The sequence below is a fragment of the Lactuca saligna genome, chromosome 7, assembly GCF_052625555.1.
Source record: "Lactuca saligna cultivar CGN05327 chromosome 7, ASM5262555v1, whole genome shotgun sequence".
Lineage (NCBI taxonomy): Eukaryota > Viridiplantae > Streptophyta > Magnoliopsida > Asterales > Asteraceae > Lactuca > Lactuca saligna.
Genome location: NC_136423.1, coordinates 140,008,541 through 140,029,885, shown reverse-complemented (window position 1 = coordinate 140,029,885; position 21,345 = coordinate 140,008,541). Strand labels below are relative to the sequence as shown.

Sequence of the window (21,345 nt, the reverse complement as noted above, 5' to 3'; positions counted from 1 at the left end):
ATGTTTTTATAAGGTTTCATGTCTTCAGATCAATGTTCATAAATCAAAGATTTTTAGGGTCAGTGCCACTGATTTGGAGGTTCACGGTTTTGCAGCAATGACGGGGTGTGAGGCTGGTTTTTTCCCGTGTAAGTATCTTAGTGTTTTGGTAGCTCTAAATATGTTTCGTATTAAAAGTTGGGAGCCTATTATCGACAGATTTAGATCAAATTCAATGGTTGGAAATCTAAAATGCTTTTAGTGTGAGGTAGGTGTACTTTAGTTCGCTCAGTGCTTGGCTCTTTGGGTATTTATTATTTTTCGCTCTTTCAGATGCCAAATAAAGTTGTTGAGGATCTCGAGTCTTATAGAGCTAAATTCTTTTGCTGGCAAATCAAGATGAAAAACGTGTTTCATGGGTTAAATGGAAGCTGATTTTAGCCTCAAAAAATTAATGGAGGGTTAGGAGTGGGAAGCTTGAGGCTTGTAATGAAGAGTTGTTGTTAAAATGAAAATATGGGATGGTCAACAACCTAGATGCGTTATGGGTTAAAGTTATTAGATCTATTCATGGTCACAGTGCACGGTTTGATCTTGGTAAATGTTTGTCGGTTATAGGTGTTTGGTCTTCTATTGTGGATTCAATTTTGCATTTTCATTCTAGACAAATTATCCCTCGAACTTCTCTTAAGAAATCTATTGGTGATGGTAGAAATACATTTTTTTGGAAGGATGTATAGACTGGAAATGATGCTTTAGAAGTAACTTAACCGAGATTGGCAGCTCTTGATGTTAATGTTAATTGTCTAATTGTAGATAGACGTGAAGATGGGGATTGAAAATGGAGATGGAGATATGATCCGAGAGGTCGAGCATAGTCCGTACACCTCTCGGCTTTGTTAAAAGATTTGGATAATGTGACCTTTACTAGCAATAAGGATGCTTGGGTATGAGATAGTGTTAATAATGTTGACTTTTGTGTTAAAGACACAAGGATTGTAATTGATTATTTATCTTTGTCTCATGGTGCAGAGGAAACAAGATGAAATAAATTACTCTCTTTTAAAGTAATATTTTTAGTTGGAGACTTTCCTTGAATCGGCCTCCTACTAAAGATAACTTACTGCTTAGAGGGGTTGATATTTCGAGCTCTCTTTGTCCTATATGTACAGATCATGTTGAGACAATTGATCATTTATTTGTGGAGTGTAGGGTAGCAAAAACTTTGATTCAGAAACTAAGTCAAAGGTGTGATATTGATAGCTCTTTGTTGATATCGTTTGGAGGTTTCAAGTCTTTGTTGGATGTGATGCACTTGTCTTCTAGTAAACAATTGGTGTTGGAGGCTATTTTTAGCACATGTGGATTATTTGGAATTTCAGAAACAATGCATGTTTGATCATACGAGACCTAGACAAAATATATTATTTGATGATATTGTTACTTTTTCTTTTAATTGGATTGTTCACCGTAAACATAAATTCCATATTTCTTAGAATTTATGACTCCAAAATCCTATTTTGAACATTTCGATGTAATTTTCTCGTTTTAGCCCTAGCTCCTTACTATAGGGTCTTTATTTACATATCCATCCAGTCGTCTAAAAAAAATCAAAAATCCTAATCTGAAATGCAAATTTGAAGTCCATAATTATTTTGATAAATGCAAATAAAAAGTGTTACATAAATTTATGCCTTTCATTTTCTTCGAATCGCTGAATGATTAACTATCAAAAGTTACCAGATTGCCACCAAAAACCAATCACAACGTAATAGTCAAAATATGGCTTCATTTCTATGAAAATCCTATTATTTTCTCATTTAAAAATGGTCATACCAATTAATTTTTGTTTTGTATTTTAATCGGTTTAATATATTTTTTGTTAAGATTAAAACGATTAAACAACAAAACAAATTAATCACACTACATATTTAATCATCTTTCACGTCCACTTCGCTAAACTTGGATATGTCTATGTCGCGTTGCACTTTCGTGATTCAACCAACTAAATACACTACCATCAAAACAAATATAAAAACCCACATACACATTATTTTCCAATTCTACACATCACATCATTCACATTCATATCCTCCATCATTTCTCATCCTACACAACATATACACACACACACACACTTCACGCTCCTCCCATACCAATTCCTACACGCATCGGCTCATCATCCAACAATTCCTTTTCCGCATCCTTCGAAGTCAACATATTAACCTACAAACCAAACCATCAGCAGATAACAGATAACAGATAACAGATAAAAACAGACAACGTAAAGAAATGTAAAGAAACCGAACCTTCACAATTTCCGGGCTTGAGCTAGGAGACAAGTAAGCCGCCAATACACTCAAATTAAAATCCTTTAAAAAAAATCGCAAGTCAATTTATGAAGGATAAAAAAAAGGGATAAATAAATAAAAGAACTCACTCTAAATGGATCTCCTCTTAAAGATTGCACAAACATGGAAGATCCGGAACTTTTTCCCTCTAATGAAATATCTCTAAGGCGTCTTCCAGTTTGAGCACAACAAATTCTCACCACGTGTTCATCACAACTCCCACTTAAAATATAATCTCTTCCATTCATATAATAAGAGCGCGTGTAATTCTGAGAGCTTCCCGTTGGTGCTATATCAAAGTCCAAATGAACCCTTCCATCAACCGCCAATAATTGTTTAACCTAAAAAATACAAATATTTTAATTTTTTGATTTTAAACATTTTTTATATATAAAACGATGAAATTAAATTTACCTCATTGTCAACAGCGGAAGCAAGAAGGTAATGATCATCATGAGAGAAACAGACCATGACATTTCCTCGACCACTAGAGGACGTGTAACATGGGTGAATGGGTTTTTGTCTTAAATCCCACATTTTAACATCATGGTCAAATGATGACGTGGCAAACATGGATGGGGAATGGTTTGCAAATTTAACGACGTTTATGTGTTCTTGATGCATGTCGGTGAAGACTTGGAGGCGTTTACGGGTGTTGATGTCGTATAAAGCAACGTGTTTTGAGTAGCCGCTTGCGAGGAATAGTTCGTCGCTTGAGTTCACGTGGACTGAAGTCAACTGGTCAAACTCGTCGAAGGAATTTGATTCCGGAGTTCGGGGGAAACCGGAATCGGAATCGGAATGTTGGATGTCGTACAGTTTCAGTAAACCGTTGTCGGAACCCGAAATAAGCTGAAATATGAAAAAAAAAATTGAAAATTAAAAGTACAAGGCACAAATCCGTTATTGATAGCAAGTAAAATGGTTAAACTCGTAAAAGACTTTTTATTTTGTGTGTCTTTTGCCTGAAAAAGACCTTGTATTTTTTTCAAAAAATACCCTCGACCTTCTAACTTTTTCCGAAGAAACCCTCAACTTTTTTACTTTTTTCAGAAAAAAAATTCACATTTTACAAGTTTTTCAAAAGGGTTAATCTAATAAAAAATCTTATATTTTGTGTTTTTTCCAAATTAAACCTCAAATTTATTTTTTGCCTGAAAAAGACCTTGTATTTTTTCAGTTTTTCCGAAAAACCCCTCAACTTTGTATTTTTTTTTTTTCGAAAAGACCCTAAACCGTCTAAATGCTTCCAAATAAACCCTCAACTTTTTTAGTTTTTCTAGAAAAAACCCTCAGATTTAACAATTTTTTTTGGAAAAAAAATGACTAAAAGGTACAGATCGAAAAAAATGAAAAAAAAAATACGTCCTTTTCAGGCAAAAAAGAAATTTGAGGTCTAATCCGGAAAAAACACAAAATATAAGGGTCTTTTTTGAGATTAACCCTTTTTTTCAATCCTGCCTTTTGAGTCATTTTTTTTGCGAAAAAAACTTGTGAAATGCGAGGTTTTTTTAGGAAATAAGTAAAAAGGTTGAGGGTTTTTTCGGAAAAAGTTAGAAGACCAAGGGTACTTTTCGGAAAAAAACACACACACACACAAAGTAGAGGGCTTTTTCGGAAAAAATAAAAAAACACAAGGTCTTTTTCAGAAAAAATAAATAAAGTTAGGGTTTAATCCAAAAAAACACAAAATATAAGGTCTTTTATGAGATTAACTCCGAATAAAAGTGCATTACTATTATAATTTATAAGTAAAAAGAAAAGGCATCGATAAAGAAATGTAATGACATACCTTAGAAGGATATTTTTTAAGCCAACATAATCCAAGAACACTATTCATTTCTCCATGTGATGGAATATACCTAACAATTTTCTCACTTTCATGATTCACAACCACAACTTCTCCATCCAAAGTTCCAATAACCATAAGACTTGGATTATTCGGATGATATTCAAATTGTCTTGGACGAAATTTTCTTCCATCACCTCTTTGTATTATCACATTATTACTACAACTTAAAGAAAGCGGATGCAAACAAGGCAACACTGCACACCCAACTTTGGAAGCATCAAGCGATCTTGGATAAGAATATTGTGACTTTCCATAAATACCCTTTTGTTTGATCTCGCGGTTTTGAAGTATGGTGACAACGTTTTCTTTGTTTGTTCTTTTGTATGGGAGATGCTCGAATTTTTGTGAGTAGATGATGGAGGCTTTTTCTTTTTCGGTTTTTTTTATTGGGATGTTATCGAGGACTTTTAAATTAGGAAACGAGGAGATTAAGTATTCTCTATAGTGTTTTTCATAGCATATTGGTGAAGGGTGATATGAAAGATGCTTTTTTCGGGGTATACTAATAGGTCTTGATATTGATGAACTTGGAAAAGATTCTTCGGTTTCTTCTAATCCCCATGTGGTAGGAAAAATCTGGTTTTTTTTTTATTGAATAATGTTATAAAGTTAGATTAAAGATTAAGGGTATGTTTGGTATGATGAAAATATGGAATAATAGTATAATACTATTGCTAAGTGCTAACCTCATTAGGAAGATCAAGTAATCCATTCCAAGCACTAGGTCCATATGTGAAATCTTCCAACAACTTAATTCCAGGATGAGTATTTGAAAAGTCAACTTCACTATCCGTTGACTCATCCGATTCACTTACAGTTTCATGAACTGTATTGTAATTAAAAAGTTCATCTTCCAAATTGGAAAACAAGCTTGTGTCTTCTGTAGTTAAAAAAGGTGTTATCTTTTCAATTCCATGATCTAAAAGAGTTGAACTAGTGCTCTCGTTATCTTTTGGGCCAAAAGATCGAGGGCATACCCTTGTATCATCACAACATAAGCAACTTTGGAACCGAAGTTCGATTAAAGATGGAAGTTTTGCAAGTGATGCACTTGTAGTCCATAGATTTGATACTTTTGTTTCACATAAAGAAAGGGATTTTAGATTTGGCATATGAGAAAAACAATCTTTCCCGAAATTTGTTAGTGATGCACTAAAATCAAGATTGAGAGTGCGAATCTGGAGAAACTTCCCAATCATATTGATCTTCCGGAAATGTGAAAACTTTAGGTTTAAAATTTGGCATGATAAGCCTCCTAATGAAATCCCCCTGTTGTAAACAAGCATGAATTGATGTCGATTTACATTTTCTTTTGTATTTTCTTAAAGAAAAAGGATAAATGTAATACTTACATTAAGAAATCTTTGCCAAATGTCCTGTCTTGAAGATCCACAAGGCGAAGTTTTTGGTTTATTGCATGTAGTAACAATAGAACAGAATCTGCATCTAAAGAACATGATGACTTTTGAAGAATGTCAACTGTGTCTATCTCTGATAGATCAATTTGGAGAAAGATGTTGTAAAGTGGATGGAAGTCGATGCTTTTTAAGTCATCTAAGAAGATCACAAAGGTGGATTCTTCATTATTTGATTTCTTAATCTCAGCCTGCATCATGAAAATGGTAGTGGATTGGTATACAGATAGAATTAACATAAAACTAGTTTATGATGATGCGAACCTTAAAGAAAGCTGATAGAACTGCTTTATTAGGAACTGTTTCACAAGCATTGCAAGAATCAATATACCTACAAATAAGAGCAAACTACATAAGAAATCACTCCAATGCTTTTTTGTTTTTTATGGTCTTAAGCATTTCTGTAAATCAAGTTCGGTGAACTGATTTCCGATCGATCAGAGTGGAGCCAACTGTAAACCATCAGCAACAAAATTCACCGAATTTCACCTTCAATTTCATCAGATAACTCATGTATTCATTGTATCAAACATAATCTAAGCTGGTAGACAAGGCTACAAGATGAAGAAAACGGAAATGCATACAGAGGCCTCCACATAACATTTTTCAATACGACCAAAATTGATTTCAGTAAATTCCAAGGGAAAATATTACCTATCCTTTAGGGTTCTGATATCGATAGACATGGCGATGGCGGCTATCACGTCGCCGGACGGAGGAGCTCGAACTTCTAACGGCGAACACGGTTATCGGTCGGAGGTTAAAAAAAATGGATGATGCACGCACCTTTGCTTAGGGGGGAAATTTAGAACCGCAGGAATTAGATCTCTAATGTTCTTAATCAATCCATATGACTAAAATATCGAATTAATGTGGCCACTCAACTAGATCAATTTCTCGACTTTGATCATCGAGTCTCCAATTCAAGCCACCGATTAATCAAACTTCCAAACGTTCCTGTTCTCTTTGCACCTCAAAACGCTTATTTGTTTCGTATCATCAAAATTTCACCTAGGGTTTTAAGCATCTCCACAGATTTTCGTTAAGAACTGACCATTGAATTAATCTTTCTAAGAAAGTTGCAAACTTGCAATATGTAATCGTTATAATTTACACATTTTAAAACACTAAGAAATAACCTAACATAAAAGTTTGTTCTGATCTTGTTTATAGGTATGACATGTTATTCATATTTTTGTAATTAAAATTTTAATTTTTGTTATGATTTTTTTTTAAGTTTTTTATATAATTTTTTAAGCTTTTTTTTTTTAATTACTGTATATGTATTTATAAATTAGCGTTTTTACCAATTTACTTTCTTTGAAAATATTTTTTTTTTACAATTTTATTCATCATGTCCTTTGATATATTTGTTTTTATACATATTTTTCAAGATTTTTTTTCTCTTCTACAAGATAATGTTTTTTACAATTTCGTTTTCACAATATGTGCTTACTATTTTAACTATCACCTCTTACAAATAATATATGTTTATACTATTACATAACTAAAACAAATGTGTAAAAAAATATTTAAAAAAATACACTAAATCTATAAAGATGAAACAAAATGAACAACCATGCATGAAGTGAGTATGTATGGGTATATTGGAGAATGGTTGTAAAACAAAACTATGTTAATTAAAAAAAATCTAATTTTATAAAAACATGAAAGAACAAGGTTATAAAAAAATATAGTAAAAATTATAAAAAGATTTTTGGTTATATTTATAATGATGACCAAAAGTTTGGTAAAAATTATTTTTTTAAAAAAGTTATAAATTCTGTACAAATTCTATGGTTGATTAATTTTAATATAATAAAATATGATATTGTAAATATAATATGTTTAACAAATTTGGTGTAAACCTTTCAATAAATGATTATGTATAATGTTAAGAGGAATGGGAGTTCTTGAGCCCTTGCCACCCCCTTCTCTTGATTTTCATCAAAGTGCTCATTAAGAAAGAGTGTTCAGTTGGCTAACGAAAAGAAAGATGAGAGAGAGTGGAAAAAATGTGTTTCGTTGTTTGGCATTTTTTTAAATGAAATAGAATCATCACCACTCCCTAATATTTACAAGGTGGATATTTTTTTAATAAAAGCTCAGATAACACGTATAAATCTGAATTAATAATATGTTAACAATGTTTATACTCCTCCAACTATAATATTAATCAAAATGATCAATTTTATTAATTTATCTTGATGATCACATATTTTTAGCATATTCAAAACTTGGTTGAGTTTTTAGTTGATTATCAATTTATCTTTAACATAGTGATGATCACATATTTTTAGCATGTTCAAAACTTGGTTGGGTTTGAAGTACAATATGAGTTGTAAAACAAGCTTTTCTTACAAAAGTTGTTTGCTTTTTTCTTGACAAAAGTATAAGTTTCGAACTTACATTATTAGTTTCGATACATGTTTTTATAATTTCAAAAGCTATTTTGAAGGTTTACTTTTTTACGTAAAGTTTTGAAATACAAATTGAGAACTAATTACAATTAGGGGGTGTTTGTTTGGTCTCTTAATCATCCCATAAAGAGGTTGGCTATGGATCATCCAGCGTTTGGTTGAAAGTTTTTTAACCTCTTAATCAACTAGATATTAAAAAAAAAAAAAAAAAAAAAAAAAAAAAAAAAAAAAGGTCTTATTCAGTCAAATAAAAAAAAAAAAAAAAAAGGTCTGTCAAATATCATAAGGAGTCTGGATGAAAGATTTTCCTTTGATGCTCTTACCCTAAAATCGTCCGCCTCTTTTTTTTCTTCCTTCTTCTATTTCAGTGAACAACAAAACACTTTCTCCACCGATTTCAGCTTGCAATCGGACGTCATACAGCGTCGATTCGCCTCCACCTACGCTGCCTCCTCCCCTTTGCTGGTACGTTTCCAACTTCATTGGAGCGATTTTAAAGATTTTTTCTCTCTTAAATTTGTTTCTGGAAACGAAATCATCAATGTGTTGTGTTATTGTCATGTTCTTGCTGTCTTGCTATGTTGGCTGATCAATTTGTTTTTTGGTGAATGATTTGTGTGAAATCTAATTGAGTTTTAAGCATATTGTTGTGGTTTTGGTTTGTTCTTGCTGATTTGTTGTTGATATGTAATTAAGGGGTTGTCTGCTGATTTGTATGAAGTCTGAATTTTGTGCCGTATGTGTTCTTGCTAAGTTGCTGCTATGATTTTGCTTAATTTTTCTGTAATGTTGTTGGATTTTGTTGCTGAAATGTGTTCTTGTTGAATTTTGAATACTAAACATGGCACAAATGACACAAAAAAGCCTAGAATTAATTGGAAACAGATAAAAGGTGTTGAAAAAACATTTCTTGAAGCTTGTATTCAAGAAATTACGACTTACGGCCGTTAAGAGAGTAGTTTGAAAGCAAGCTCATGGAAGAATGTAACTGAAAGATTGAAAACAAAATACAATTTTGTAGTTGATCAAAAACAGATGAAAAGTTGATACGACTATCTAAAAGCAAAATTTGGTGCTTGGTTGAAATTAAAAAACAAAACAGGCAACGTTTATAACCCTATAACTAACACGTTTAACATGGAAGAAGACAAATGGCAACTAGAGATTAAGGTATTGTGATTTTTTATTAGAAGTAATATATCATAATATTTTATAATATTTATAGTATTTTCAAGGAGTCAAACAAAATGGTAGAAACTTTGAGAACTTCTCCACTAGTGTACCTTGATCTTTGTGTTCAGTTGTTTGATGGGTCGGCTGCGACTGACATTCATGGATGGGAGCCATCTTCTACACTTCCTCACCCTTCTCATGATTCGCCCGACATTAATTTAAGTGACTTCGATGGTGTTAATCAAGGTTCTAAATAACGTAAGGCGTGGCTTGGCAGCAAGGTAAAAGTTAAACCATGACAAGCTTTGGCGAGCCATGACGTTTTTCAAGGCGTGACTATATTATATACATTAAAAGATATAAATCATATTATTTTCGAATTTTATCAAATATATGAAGTTTTTAGAAGTGTTATATTAATATCTAATGGAAAAAAGTTAACAAAAACTCATTTATTTTAGGCCCGATAAAAAAACAAAAACTCGCGCATTGAAAAAAACTCGCGCCTTAACACACGATAAGGCGCACCTTGAAAAAAAAACTCATGTCGTAACTCATTTATTAATCAAAGTTCTAAATAACGTAAGGCTTGGCTTCATAAACCCGCCTTAGACGTTTTCATAACGGCTACACCACGCCTCGTACCTTGGCGCGCCTTGAGGCGTGCCATGGCGCGCTTTTTAGAACCATGGTATTAATGTAACTCATATGGAAATTATGACTTTACCCAAAAGTCCAAATGAAGGAACCTCTAGTGTTTCCAAAAACAAAGAAGCTAAATGAAAAGGAAAAGCAACAATCAATGCAAAGATCATTGAAAGCAAAGTTGCAAAGAAGTTAGTAGAGAAGCATAAAGAGCACGATATGGTATCATGTATGGAAAAGTTGGTGAAAACGAAAGGGGAAATATCTGATCCAAGATACCAAACGGCTGTTTTGCTTTTTGGTGAAAGTGCCGATCTTAGAAAAGTTTGCTTATTTCTTCCGACGGAAGCTTGTGAGATGTGGTTAAAGAACGTCGGATCAAAGTATGGTTTGATGTGATGTTTTCTTAGGATTTTATTTGATGTGTGTCATTATGGATTTAAAATGTTGAAGTTTTTAAGGATTTTATTTGAAGTGTGTTGTTATGGATTAAAATGTTGAACTTTTATATATTGTTTGACCTTATGTTCTTAAAATGTTGAATTTTCTATATTGTTTGACACTATGTTTTTATAATGTTGAATTTTAAATGTTGTTTGACAAGTGATTTATGAATACCGATGATGATATTGTGTATTTCATGTTGCTTTCCCGGTATTGGATGTTTTTAGCTTCGACAAGAATAGAAAGGATAAGTGACTTGAATTCGATATTGACCGGTCATGCATTTACGCAAGAATTGTTGCATGGATCTTCTTGACAATGTCATGAGTTGATGTGTCTTTTCACGAGAAACATATGTACTACTATGAAACCATTTTAAACAAAAAAATTGGTTGCAAAGTAGTCGGTCAATAAGTGTTGAAGAAAAGTTAGCTATGTTTTTAACAGTTATCGAACACAATGAGCGGTTTCGAATAGTTAAACGTAGATTTCAACATTCAATACAAACAATTCATAAGTGTTTTCATGAGGTTCTAAATGCAATGATGAATTTTGCAAGAAAAATTAATTGTGCCAACATCTTCTAATGCAAAAGTAAACACATCAGGACGACATAGAAGGTTGATAGAAATATTTTCGGGAGCGATAGGTGCATTAGATGGAACTCTTGTACATACAGTCGTGCCGCCGATCAACAAACTCGTTATAAGGGAAGAGGAAAAGGTGAATGCTATCAAAATGTTATTGGAATTTGTAATTTTGAGATGATATTTATATTTGTATGGGCCGGTTGGGAGGGCATAGCACATGATTCACAAGTTCTAAAAGAAGTTGTATTTAATCTAACTTTCGGCTTTCCATTTCCTCCACCAGGTTTGCAATTTTTTTTTAAACTTTGATTATTAAATACATTATCTATTTTTCATATAACAATTGCAAAATTCACATTTATAGACAAATATTACCTTTGTGATGCCGCATACACCAACACTCGTGGATTTATGGCTCCCTACTACAATACGAGGCACTCGTTATCCGATTTCCGAAGACAACATGCATTAAACAAGGAGGAAAAATTCAACCATGCCCACGCACAACTCAAAAATGTTATTGAGTGCGCTTATGGAGTTTTGAAGGCGAGATTTCCAATCCTAAAACAAATGGCTCCTTATCTTTTTCCAATACAAAGAGACATAGTGTTTGCTTGTTTTGCAGTCCATAATTTTATAAGGAAATGTAATATTCGTGATCAATTATTTATGGACTTTGAAAAGGACACTATGTTTACTGTTGACGTAGGTGTAGGAAGTGATGACCAAAGCGTACACGACATTCAATGGGGTAACCAAGACAATGAATATATGTCTAATTTACATAACCAGATTGCTAATCAATTACTTTAAAGGTGCATGTTGAGAATTATGTTTAATTTGCATGTTATATGATGTTTAATTTGGATGTTGTATGAATTTTAATTTATATTTTGTTTTATGTTTAATTTGGATTTTATATGAAGTTTTGTATTTTATTTTTAATTATTTACAAATTTTGTATCATTTAGCACAGCCGTTCAATCCAACCAAACAGTAACAAATAGTTCAGAAGGTTAAATTGGTTATTTTCACCATTAAAAGATAGACATTCAGATGTCTTACCAAATATCAAATTATCATTCAGATACAGATTCATACAGAGCCTCTAAATCATCCAAACATCTGTACCATCCAGATATAAATAATCCAGATGCTACCAAACAGCCCCTTAATCTTGTTATAACCAAACTAACTTTATGTTTTGTTTTAAAACATGACTGCAATTATTATTTTTATACATTGTAAGTTTCCAAACTTTAGTTTGAGCTTTTAAATAAGAGTACGACCTCATATTTTACCCACTTATCGGTTTCAATAGACATTATGTTAACATGGATTTCAGTATGTTCTAAATGGCATGGATTGGTATTGTCCACGTGGATGCCCACATGTAATTTGAATGAAAAATACATGATTTTTATTTTCTTTTGTAAATTATAATATTAGACATTACAAATTCGTTATCGTCTTCAAACCTCACTAAAGAAGAACAACGTGTACAAACGAAACCTATCTAAACGACATATGTCGTCGGCAAGCCAAGCTATGCATACGACATGTCGTCTGTACAACATTTTCCAATTTGACAATATTTCTTTGACCAAAAAAGCTATGTCGACGACACGTCGTGTGCATAAACTCATCGGAAATGAGCAAAATATTGGCGGTATATTGAAAACCTATGCCGATGACATGTCGTGGGTGTTATTAAAAAATATTTTCGATTTATTTATATTCATTGTCGTAGAAAATCAAGACGTCATTTTCGTCAACCTATGTTGTACAGGGTATTAAAAAAATGATTACGATTTATTTTTAACCCGTGTTGTAGAAAAGTAAGACGATGCCGTTTCGTAATCCTATACCGACGACATGTCTTCAGAAAAAGTGGGATCGATCCGCGTGAAATGTTTGCCCAAACAATATGTCGTCTAGAAAACCCTTTTATTATTATTTTTAATGATGTAAAGTGGAACGACGTAGTTTCGTTTTACATATGCCGACGACTTGTCGTCGGCATAGGGCTTCCCTATAACAAAAGTCGCAATTTGCATTCATTTTGCAGTCACTGCCAATTTCTTTCCCTCTCAAGCTTCGGTAACGCAAGCGATTTCCGGCCACTCTCGTTCATCGGTGACCTAAATGTATGGTTCTTGGTCCTTATTTTCTTCTTAATTTGTAATAGCTTGAGTTTTTACTCCGATTTTGGTGGATTTGTTTCTAGTTGTTGGAGCCCTAAATCACACAACCTTCATCAATGTCGGCAACAACCTTCACCACTGCTGAAGAAAACGATTTATGGTGATTCAACAGTCTTCACCATCGATTTTGAGGTAAGTTTTGTATTTTTTTCCCCTATTAACACACCCCAATACGTGAATCAAGTTTATGATTTTTTTTCCTATCAATACACCATGATATCTAAAATGTTAGGTGCTACTGTTGGAACTTTATATATAAAGGAATTGCAAGTTGGCAACTTCCTTTGTATCCCACATTGGTGGGGGGAAGAAACCTTTGTGGGTTTATAAGCCTATTCCCTTGTTAGGCCTTCAAAGGCTTTAGTGGATCAAGGGAATGGGCCAAGCCCACGCGCACGCCTAGCCTAGCCTAGCACTAGCCGACGCCGCGAGTGCGCGATTTAGGCGCACTTTGCACTTCGCTGGGAGCTGAGGAGCTTTTATTTTTGACCAGTTCGGGTCAAGCCGGTTTGACCGATCCGGTCAAATGGTTGACCGCCGTTGACTTCATGGAGACCAAGTCAGGGTATTCTAGAAGGATCAGGAAACAGATTGCTTGGAGAGCAAGCTGTCGCCCTAGGGTTTCTGGGGCCGGCCTATGGGGGCCCGTTTGATGCCTTCTAGGGTTACGATAACTATAAATACAGCTCCCTAGGAGCCATATAGTACTCACGAAAATCTGAAAGCTCTCCCTCTCTCTGCGGTTTTTCTTCTAGTTTCCGAGTAGTCGCTTTGTGTTTGTCGATTTCCAGTGTTGTTGGAATATCGATCTAGCTGCATTAAATCCTGGGGTTTTACTCTGTTGCTTACAGCCAATACAAGCGAAGTAAAAACCTTTAAGGACAAGAATCTGATCCGTGCAGTTGCTTCAAGATCAAGTCAGCAATCAACAGGTCGGTTTTACTTTCTGTCTTGTGTTTAATTCGTCCAATAACAGGACAGTCTTCTTCTACCTTTCTTATAATCGGATCTAATCAAGAAGGATAGATCTGGTTTTGGACGAAACTCGGTAATATAATAACAATAATTGGATCTATTATTCGCAACTAATCGACATATAATTCTCAATATTATTTGTCGGTTTCCTTGCGTGTTTATTAGTTTGTTTTATAAAACAATCTTAAAGGTTTTTTATATTGTGATCAATCAACAGACTAATGGACTCTACTGCTAGCCTCCACTTCATGAACCAAGAGTTTTCCAAACTTGACCAATTCGATGGTCAGAACTACACTCGTTGGGCCGAAAAGGTCAAGTTCATGCTTCATGTCTTGAAGCTCTCCTTTTTGTTGGACCCAAAACTGGCACCAATTCCTGATGATCCAATTCCAAAGGAAGGGGAATCTGTGGACCCAACGGTCATTGCAGAACTGGAAAAACAAAGGATTCTGCGTAGAGAATCTGAGGAATTGTGTGTGGGTCACATCAAGAATTCCCTATCTGATCGACTCCATGATCTTTACTCGCCGGTCAAAGATCCTAAAGAGCTATGGAGTGCGTTGGAACTCAAGTATAAGGCACATGAAGAAGGTACTAATAAGTACCTTGTGTCCAAGTATCTTGAGTTTCAAATGGTTGATGACAAACCAATTATGGAGCAAGTGCATGAACTCCAAGTCATGGTCAACAAGTTGAACGCACTCACCATCTCTCTTCCAGAACTCTTTCAAGTTGGTGCGATAATCGCAAAACTGCCACCCTCGTGGAAAGATTTCTCTAAGAGAATGATGCACAAATCTAAGGACTACTCCTTGGATGATCTGATGAAACACCTCCACATTGAGGAGGAAACTCGCATCAGGGACAAGCGAGGTAAAGTTGGACAAAGCGTGCATCATGTGTCAGGTGGGAGTTCTAGCCACAAAGGCAAATCTGGGGGACAGAACAAGAAGAATTTTGGGCCCAAGAAACAAAGCTTCAAGAAACCGGGTCATCAAAATCCTAACTCAAAGCCAAAAAGGGCCGGTCCTTGCCACGTCTGCGGAGAGATTGGGCACTATGCGAGAGAATGCAAAGATCGCAAATCCATACTGGTTGCACATGCAGTCGAGAAGGTTACTGAAATGGTGGCTAGTGTGAACCTTGGAGAGATTTTCATGATCTCTTCTCTTACTCGAGCAATCTGTGCTCGAGGTTGGTTCGTAGACACTGGAGCCACTGTGCATGTTTGTGGGCAACGAGAGAGCTTTCGCACCTACCAACCCATACCTCATGGGACGGTTGTCGTCTGTGCTGATGGCCATAGAGCTGAAGTTCTAGGAAGGGGTGATGTTTGGTTGAAGTTCACACGTGATGAATGGGTGACTCTTCGAGATGTTCTTCATGTTCATACTATCTCGAAGGGTCTGGTTTCTGCGGACAAGTTTGACAAGGGTGGGTTCAAGATGGTGCTTGAGAGAGGCAAAATTGTGATCACTAAAGGCAGAAGATATGTTGGGAGGGCTAACAACACTTCGGGAATGTATCGTTTATGTCTTAGTGATGAGGGAAATATGAGTGGTCCTAGTGTTGAGAGTGGTGTTGCTAGTGTGTCTAGTGTTGGAAATGATGTAATTGATGGATTGGTTGCTAATGTGAATGAAGTGAACTTTTCTTGTTATATTGTTTGTTCAATTTCTTTATGGCATAAACGTTTAGCTCACACTAATGTTAAAAATATTGAAAAAATGCAAACTAAAGGTATGTTAAAATATGACTCAAAAGATTTTGAAAAATGTGAAACATGTGTAAAATCAAAGTTCACTAAGAAACCATTTCCATCAGTTAAGAGAAACACATCTTTACTTGAGTTGATTCATTCTGATATATGTGAGTTAAATGGAATCCTTACTCGAGGAGGAAAAAGGTATTTCATCACATTTTGTGATGACTTCAGTAGATATCTACATGTTTATTTGCTGAGATCAAAAGATGAAGCTTTTGATGCATTTAAACGATATAAGGCTAAGGTCGAAAATCAACTTGAAAGACACATCAAAATTCTTCGCTCGGATAGAGGCGGAGAATATTTCAACCAAGAGTTTGACACATTCTGCGAAGAGAATGGAATCAAACATGAGAGAACATCACCATACACCCCTCAACAGAATGGTTTGGCTGAAAGGAAGAACCGAACTCTTTGTGAGATGGTCAACTGTATGTTGAACCAATCGGGCCAACCAAACAATATGTGGGGGGAAGCACTATTGACTGCTTGTTATGTTCATAACAGGATCACTAGTCGTGTGATTCCTACAAGCCCTTATGAGTTGTGGAAAGGTAGAAAGCCTAACCTAGACTATTTGAAAGTGTGGGGTGTGTTGCTTATTATCGGACTCCCGATCCTAAGCGAACCAAATTGGGAGCACGAGCTAATAAGAGTATATTTATTGGATATGCTCAAAATAGCAAGGCTTACCGATTACTAGATATTGATTCTGGTGTTGTTGTGTAATCCAGAGATGTGGAATTCTTTGAGGACAAGTTTTCTAAGGATGAAGAAAACTCTAGTCATACAACACTTACAAGTACCTCTCGAGAAATACTCCCACCTCCTCCCAGTGTGGAGGAACCAAGGAGAAGTACTAGGGATAGAATTGAGAAAACCTTTGGAGATGATTTCTATTCTTATTTGGTCGAAGGAACACAAAAGAAAGTGACGAGAGAGGTCATCTTTTCAATTAATTTGGATGATGATCCTAAGACATTTACTGAAGCCATGACGTCTCGGGATGCTCCTCTGTGGAAGGAAGCAATCAATGACGAAATGGATTCAATTATGGGTAATGGAACTTGGGAGTTAGCTGATCTACCCAAGGGGAGAAGACCCATAGGATCCAAATGGATATTCAAGAAGAAATATCATCCTGATGGATCCATATCTGCTTATAAAGCAAGGTTGGTTGCAAAGGGCTATAGGCAGCGAGAAGGGATCGATTATTTTGATACCTATGCCCCAGTTGCTAGAATTAGTTCAATTAGGACTCTCATAGCAATAATCAGCTTTGAAGGGATTGTATATTCATCAAATGGATGTGAAGACAGCCTTTCTGAATGGTTATCTCAAAGAGGAGATTTACCTGGAGCAACCTGAAGGTTTCGTAATACCTGGACAAGAAAACAAAGTATGTAGACTTGTTAAGTCTTTGTACGGGTTGAAACAAGCTCCTAAACAGTGGCATGAGAGATTTGACACCACTGTGACTGCCTTTGGTTTTCAGCACAATAGTGCTGATAGATGTATTTACTCTAAACATACATCTGATTACATAGTAGTTATATGTCTTTATGTTGATGATATGTTGATCATTGGCACTCACCTAGAAGGTATTCTTGAGACAAAGAAATACCTATCCTCGAACTTTAAGATGAAAGATCTTGGAGAAGTAGATACTATTCTTGGTATCAAGGTGAAGAGGACGGGTGGTCAGATTTCTCTGAGTCAATCTCATTACATAGAGAAAATTCTGACAAAGTTTCAACATTTGAACTTTAAGGAATTTAACACTCCTTTTGATTCAAGTGTGAAACTTAAGGTGAATTCTGGTCGATCCGTGGCCCAACTAGAATATGCTAGTGCAGTTGGGAGCATGATGTATGCTACTCACTGCACGCGACCTGACATCGTATTCGCTGTAAGCAAGTTGAGTCAGTATACAGTTAATCCAGGGACGGAGCACTGGAAAGCAGTGGATAGAGTACTAGGATACCTGAAAAGGACAAGTACTTTTGAATTGACATATTCGTCATCTAATGGAATACTTGAAGGTTATTCTGATGCCAGCTGGATTGATCACACCAGTGATTCAAAGTCCACAAGTGGTTGGATTTATACTCTAGCTGGTGGTGCTATTTCTTGGGTGAGCAAGAAACAGACATGCATAGCTCATTCAACGATGGAAGCTGAGCTAATTGCCTTAGCAGCAGCAGGCAAAGAGGCAGAGTGGATTCGAGATCTACTTATGGATATACGTTTGTGGGATATTCTGATGCCTTCAATACCCATGTACTGTGACAGTGAGGCCACACTGTCTAAAGTATATAATGCGGTATATAATGGGAAGTCAAGACATGTAGGTCTACGTCACAATTTTGTGAGACAACTAATTGAAAGTGGTACCATCAAGGTTGTCTATGTCAAGACAAGTAGGAACTTGGCAGATCCGTTTACCAAACCTCTGACGAGAGATTTGGTTACATCTACCACGAGAGTCATGGGTCTAAAACCACAATAGAATCGTTTAGTTATGGAAACCCAACTTGACATTAGTGCTCCTAATTTTCAAGTTTAAAGGGTAACAACGAAATCACTAACGATAGAAGGTACTATCATTCATGATAGATCCATGTGAGGTAGGATAGTGCGCCGTTGCCGAGAACGAGGTTGAGTTACGACTCTTAACGTAGTTTTGGAGACATCTAAGCAACGAAGATGTTGTAAAACTATGCCTATATGATCTAGAGGTGGTGCCGCCTCAAGTGAAGATTAGTGGTTTATCTTCTAAAGGGTCATGAAAAGGATTTATAGCGCATGGCCATAATAGCGCTCAGGGAGAACACAAATATGACTTGTGGTGTGTGGGGGTAAACCGGAGAGGTCATTGAGGTTCATGGTTTAAACCTATAAGGATACCATTGAATCGGTCTCTTCTTGTTTGTTCTCATTAAACTAGGGTTTAATCTTCGTGACACCCAAGTGACATCATCTGTCTGAGTGAAAGGAAACTTACCAACTTGGTGGGGGATTGTTGGAATTTTATATATAAAGGAATTGCAAGTTAGTAACTTCCTTTGTATCCCACATTGGTGGGGGGAAGAAACCTTTGTGGGTTTATAAGCCTATTCCCTTGTTAGGCCTTCAAAGGCTTTAGTGGATCAAGGGAATGGGCCAAGCCCACGCGCGCGCCTAGCCTAGCCTAGCACTAGCCGACGCCGCGAGTGCGCGAAATGGCGCGATTTAGGCGCACTTCGCACGACGCATCGGTCGCTGGGAGCTGAGGAGATTTTATTTTTGACGAGTTCGGGTCAAGCCAGTTTGACCGATCCGATCAAATGGTTGACCGCCGTTGACTTCGTGGAGACCAAGTCAGGGTATTCTAGAAGGATCAGGAAACAGATTGCTTGGAGAGCAAGCTGTCGCCCTAGGGTTTCTGGGGCCGGCCTATGGGGGCCCGTTTGATGCCTTCTAGGGTTACGATAACTATAAATACAGCTCCCTAGGAGCCATATAGTACTCACGAAAATCTGAAAGCTCTCCCTCTCTCTGCGGTTTTTCTTCTAGTTTCCGAGTAGTCGCTTTGTGTTTGTCGATTTCCAGTGCTGTTGGAATATCGATCTAGCTGCATTAAATCATGGGGTTTTACTATGTTGCTTACAGCCAATACAAGCGAAGTAAAAACCTTTAAGGACAGGAATCTGATCCGTGCAGTTGCTTCAAGATCAAGTCAGCAATCAACAGGTCGGTTTTACTTTCTGTCTTGTGTTTAATTCGTCCAATAACAGGACAGTCTTCTTCTACCTTTCTTATAATCGGATCTAATCAAGAAGGATAGATCTGGTTTTAGACGAAACTCGGTAATATAATAACAATAATTGGATCTATTATTCGCAACTAATCGACATATAATTCTCAATATTATTTGTCGGTTTCCTTGCGTATTTATTAGTTTGTTTTATACAACAGCTACAAGGTATAATTGTATGAAATTAGATGCATTGTTTAATTGTTTGAAATTAGAAATTGAATTTGATGTGTTGTATGCTTAATTGTTTGAAATTGTAATATGAAAGTGGTATTGTATGTCTAAAATGAAATAAAAATTAAAATTAAATGTATTGTATTGTCTACATGTATGATTATGTGATATTTAGGGTTAATAGTTTGAGTGTATATAAGATAAAGTGATAAAGTTCTTAATTGATAAGTTATAGTTTTTGTATTTAGATGCTATTGTTTGCATTGTAAAGTGCTTCATTGATAAGTTAAAGTATTTGATAAGTTAAAGTATTTGTATTTACAGGTATAATTGCAATAGAAGTTTATTATGTTTTTCTTTTCTTGTTAATATGGTTTTAAAGTGCTTAATTTTGTTAGTAACTTAATGTTGGTCATTACGAATTTAGCTTAATTAGATTATTAATAGTAATGTATTTTTAGTAATTTTAAATTAATTATAAAATAAAGTTGGATTAATTTAAAAAAATCAATAAAAAATATTAAATTAATTGTAAAATCAAATTAAATTAGTTTTAAAATCAAACTAATATTAATATTAAAACAAAATAAAATTAATTTTAAAATCAAATTAAATTATCTTTAAAAATCAAATTAATTTTAAGATTAAAATAAAATCAAATTAATTATAAAATCAAATTAAATTAATTTTAAAAAAATAATAAAAAAGAGAAAATATTAAATTAATTATAAAATCAAATTGAGTTAGTTTTAAAATCAATTTAAATTAACTATGAAGTCAAATTAAATTAATTATTAAATCAAATTATTATTAATATTAAAATAAAACTAATTATAAAATCAAATGAAATTAATTTAAAAAATTAAACTAATAACAAAGAAGAAAATATTAAATTAATTATAAAATTAAAAGAATTTGATTTTAAAATGAAATTAAATTAATTATTAAATCAAAATAATATTAATATTAAAATAAAATAACACTAATATAAAATCAAATTAATTAATTTAAAAAATTAAACTAATAACAAAAAAATATTAAATTAGTTATAAAATAAAATTAAGTTAATTTTAAAATCAATTTAAACTAATTATAAAATCAAATTAAATTAATTATAAAATCAAACTAAACAGTATATTTTTTAAACCAAATTATTATGTAATATAATATTACAAGTGCGATGTTATAATAGAAAAAAAAAAGTATGATGTTATAATTAACAACATTACGATACTTTTTTTTTTAATTATAACATTTTATTTTTGTTTATTTTTTATCATAACATTGTACTCTTAAAATTATGATTTAAATAACATACCCTATAATATATTTTTCTTATTAAAACACGTTGAATCATTAATTTTTAGTTTAAGTTTCTTCTTGATAACCATTGTGAATACTTTATCCATTTAGTCTTATTTTTACTTCTCGAGTATATATTTTTTATATACTTGTGAATACTATATTCATTCTTGGGTATATATTTCTTTATATAGCCCAAATACAATCTAACTTTCGATAACTATATATGTAATATAATTTTTAATAATGAAACAACA

At 34.3% G+C, this 21,345-nt stretch overlaps 1 protein-coding gene across 1 annotated transcript; it reads right to left on the bottom strand.

Annotated features, from left to right (window-relative positions):
• Positions 1–1,876: 1,876 nt before the first annotated feature.
• On the bottom strand, positions 1,877–6,732 carry LOC145004530 (protein DWD HYPERSENSITIVE TO UV-B 1-like). Its single transcript, XM_078963462.1, has 9 exons — positions 6,252–6,732; positions 5,862–5,928; positions 5,535–5,788; positions 4,869–5,451; positions 4,123–4,758; positions 2,745–3,182; positions 2,420–2,671; positions 2,289–2,351; positions 1,877–2,205 (listed from the first exon to the last, which is right to left on the bottom strand). The coding sequence occupies exons 1-9, from the start codon at positions 6,281–6,283 to the stop codon at positions 2,119–2,121; spliced, it is 2,412 nt and encodes an 803-aa protein (XP_078819588.1). The 5' UTR covers positions 6,284–6,732; the 3' UTR covers positions 1,877–2,118.
• Positions 6,733–21,345: the final 14,613 nt, after the last annotated feature.